Raw genomic sequence first — 3,884 nt, 5'->3', positions numbered from 1 at the left:
TTAGTGAAGCCCTTTTTGTTACACGGTCTTGGGCCTCCAAATACAAGATAGCCCGCTCCTCCACACCTGGGGTGCATCACCTCACCTCAAAAGAGACTTCAAAAAATCACTTGCAAGCTCCCTTAGACCATGTAGCGCCTTTCTCCCGGCCTCTTGCGTGAGCCGATGTGGCAACGTGGCCACATAATGAACACTGTAGGTTCTGCATGGTCTGATGTGGCTCTCGTGTGAGTTGATTGCTTGGAGTTGGTCACGAGATGGAGGGGTGTTTCATTATTTCACAATATGTCATTTATCATTTAATTTATTTTTTCTCTAATAACTTGTGTTTGTTAACTTAAAGAATCTATATACACAATGTTTGGTTTTCTTATTAACATTTCCAATTAACACTTTATTGAAATTCAAGTTGGTTTCAAAATAAACTTTCTTTTTGTTCTTGTAAGCGGCTTTGACACATGTTTGTATCAAACATATTTACACACTTCACGTACTACAGATATAGATATAGATGAGTGCATGACCCACATCAAGAACACCCCCCCCCCCCCCCCTACAAAATCAGATCAATAACTTCGTGCTTTTCAACACAAAAATGACAACAGGGCTAAACTCTCCTCTCTGCAATATCCAGAAAGCCCACAGCAGGATTAGATATTGATATTGATAATGATCTCCTTCCCCTTTTAAAATTCGTCAAGCCGCTTTGAATTTGGATCGAACACTCATATATTGGTAAAAAGATATGATCATCCTCAAATCAAATTCGCTTTAACCTTTTGACAAACTTCTTCTAAAGCAATGTCTGGAACAACAATACTCAAAACTGAGAGCAAGGTGCTATAATGACGCGTGCCCCATGCAGTTGAAGTTGTACATATTTTAACTTGAGTTCAGCTTTTAAGGGCTAGCTAAGACCTTATCATCTTCACAGCTCACACTGATCCTGCAGGAAAATTAACATTTTGTACAAATTCAAAATCGTTTCTATGGCTTAAAAACCTATACAACATCTGTTTAAAAAAAACTACTATGGAACTATATATATCTAGCAGACATGCGATAGCCCAATTGATCAAGCACATGAGCATACCTTGGGATGACCTGTCCAAAATCCAATGAATTCTCGTGAAAAGTGGTCATCTAAACAATCGTAGAAAGAACCACTCTTGACCATCCTGCACACGACGCAAAATATTAGATCTTTGACGCTTTTCAATCCACAAAAAGATAGCATCGTTAATGAAATTTTAAACGGATTATTGCTTACATCGGTATAAATGAGTCAAACATATGGATCTGATTGAAAACAGCTCCGCAGAAGAATCTTTTTCTTCATAAGATTATATGGTATTTCTGAAAAAATCCCTTCTAGGTTGTTCCTAGATCATTATATAAGTTTTATGTTATTTTATTTTCTAATGTAAGCCGGAAAAACTTTTTAAGCACTTCTTTGGACGCATCGTCCAACTTTTTTGTGGTCAACAACTTCACAAGGTTTGTTGACGTGTGTGCATCTGCAGAAAAACCAGCATCGAGCATTCGTCTAACAAACTGAATTGCCATTTCCGTCTCATTCCATCGAAGAAATCCCTGAATAAGTATATTAAACGTAAACGCATCTGGCATGCAGCCTGCGATCATCATATCCTGGAGCAAGTGATTTGCATCCTTAAGTTTACCATTTTTAATTAATCCATTCATCAAAATATTATACGTACGTATATTAGCCTGCAAACCTTTAGAAGTGAGATCCCGAAAAAGTTCCCGACCAACATCGATTTTCCCTGCTTTGCACACGCCATCAATGACGATATTCCAAAGAACGATATTCGAGCTTACTCCAACACCTTCCATAGTTCTTAACAGCGCTAACGCCTCATCAAACATTTCGCTTTTAAATAAAGAATTTACCAAAGTAGAGTAAGTAACGATGTTCGGAACTAGGTCACGGTTTTGAATGTCGTCGAGAATAAGTAGTGCGTCCTTAAGTCTGCCAACATGGCACAAACCGTTGATGAGAGTATTGTACGTCACAATGGTGGGATTAACGCTTTTTGTATACATTTCCTTAAGTAGTCTCAAGGCGTCAACTATCATTCTGCTCTTGCAATAACCGTTTATCAGAATATTATACGTATAAAAACCGGGGTCCAACCCCAACGCGGGAAGTTTCCGAAAAAGTTCCTCACCGACTTCAACTTTTCCCGCTTTGCACATACCATCGATAAGAATATTGTATAGATCAATATTGGGGACCACTCTAATCGCTTCCATAGCCCTAAACAATGCGACTGCTTCATCGAATTTACCGTTTTTAAACAAGAAATCAATCAAAGTGGAGTACGCAACAACATCCGGAACCAAACCACGATCTTGAATTTCGTCAAAACGACGAAGTGCTTCTTCAAGCCTACCAACTTGACACAAACCGTTAATAAGAGTCGTGTACGTCACAATATCAGGGCGTATTCTCTTTCCCGACATTTCCGTGAACAGACACAACGCTTCATCTATCCGTTTGACCCTGCAGTACCCGTTAATCAATATGTTATACGTCACAACATCCGGCACACACCGGTACGACCTCATAACACCAACCGTATCAACCGCCTCGCTAATTCTCCCATCTTTACAAAGTGAATGAATTAAAACATTAAACGTCACCACATTTGGCGGAACGTTTCTCTCAAGCATTTCATCGAACAACTGGCGTGCATCTTTCCGCAAACCCAAATTACACAAGCCTCTAATCAAACAGTTGAATGTCCAAACATCCGGTCCAACACCTTGCACAATCATCTCACAATACATATCCACCGCCTCCGAAATACGGTCTTCTTTGCAAAGGCGATTGATTACGACATTATAATGCGATACACCGGGCTTACATTTCTTGTTTTTTTCCATCTCTCTGAGCATAAAGACAGCAGCTTGAGTGTCACCTGACTTACAGAGCCTCCTAAGAGTTGTTATATCAGATTGAAACATTAATTTTGATTCAGGAATTTGACAAATTTGATGAATTGGGGCAATATATGTACTTTCAAATACCCTACTGAACGGGATTAAAGAGTCTCTGAGTTGGCAGATTTTGTTGAGAATTAAGTTTCTTGATGGGAAATTGATTTGGGGGTTTAGTGAAGCAGCAATAATGTTATGATTTTCAAACAAGAAAAATGGGAGAAACTTACAGGTTCGATTGAGAACAAAAGCAGCCTGTCTCATTAACATGGCTGTGTTGTTAAACCCTAAATTGGGGCCTCATTTAAACCCTTAAATTGAGTGGTTGGTCCATCATGAACAATTGGCTGAATTCACTAAACTGCTTGATGTAACTACCTAAATTTTCAACCTTTTGGACCAAGAAATTTTGGATTTTCTTGAACTTAAACCTAATTGTGTCAAGACTCATTTGGTCTGAAAATCATGGTTTTTATTATTATTAATTGTTCAAGAGTTTTTAAGCAAAGTAGTGTTGAGGGAGAAAATATTTATTAAAATGATATTTTTTTAAAAATTATTTAACAAAATAGTGTTTCCTATTTAATTTTTTATTTGTATTCTCTTCTTAAACGAGCATATTAACCTTCTTTTGTATTATCCTTACTAAGTTAAAACCCCGTGTATTACATGGGTTATATAAATATAATTTTATATAATAAATAATAAAAAGATATAGTTTTAAAAATGCGTATATTGCATATGTTGAATAAAATATAATGTCATATGTTAATACAAACAGTCATCAAGATTTATCTTTTAGAAAATGAACATTGATGTACTATTTACTTATTATAACATTTTATTTTTTTAATTTTGCATAAATGTAATTTAATAAATAATAAAAATATATATACTTAAAAAACTCGTATATTGCACGT

The 3,884-nt window shown here is 36.5% G+C and overlaps 1 protein-coding gene across 3 annotated transcripts; it reads right to left on the bottom strand.

Annotated features, from left to right (window-relative positions):
• Positions 1-561: 561 nt before the first annotated feature.
• LOC110868283 (pentatricopeptide repeat-containing protein At3g22470, mitochondrial) lies at positions 562-3,413 on the bottom strand. Of its 3 annotated transcripts, none has more exons than XM_022117414.2 (4): positions 3,195-3,413; positions 1,271-2,962; positions 1,094-1,178; positions 562-946 (listed from the first exon to the last, which is right to left on the bottom strand). In XM_022117414.2, exon 2 carries the CDS (start codon positions 2,920-2,922, stop codon positions 1,402-1,404), a length of 1,521 nt encoding a protein of 506 aa, XP_021973106.1. In that variant the 5' UTR covers positions 2,923-2,962; positions 3,195-3,413; the 3' UTR covers positions 562-946; positions 1,094-1,178; positions 1,271-1,401. The 3 variants fall into 3 exon arrangements, with proteins under 3 accessions (XP_021973106.1, XP_035831106.1, XP_021973104.1); XM_035975213.1 differs by having other exon boundaries at positions 1,271-1,650; positions 1,740-3,411; XM_022117412.2 differs by having other exon boundaries at positions 1,271-3,412.
• Positions 3,414-3,884: the final 471 nt, after the last annotated feature.

The sequence above is a fragment of the Helianthus annuus genome, chromosome 7, assembly GCF_002127325.2.
Source record: "Helianthus annuus cultivar XRQ/B chromosome 7, HanXRQr2.0-SUNRISE, whole genome shotgun sequence".
Taxonomy (NCBI): domain Eukaryota; kingdom Viridiplantae; phylum Streptophyta; class Magnoliopsida; order Asterales; family Asteraceae; genus Helianthus; species Helianthus annuus.
The sequence above is the reverse complement of the archived record's forward strand: the minus strand, read 5'-3'. Positions and strand labels throughout refer to the sequence as shown.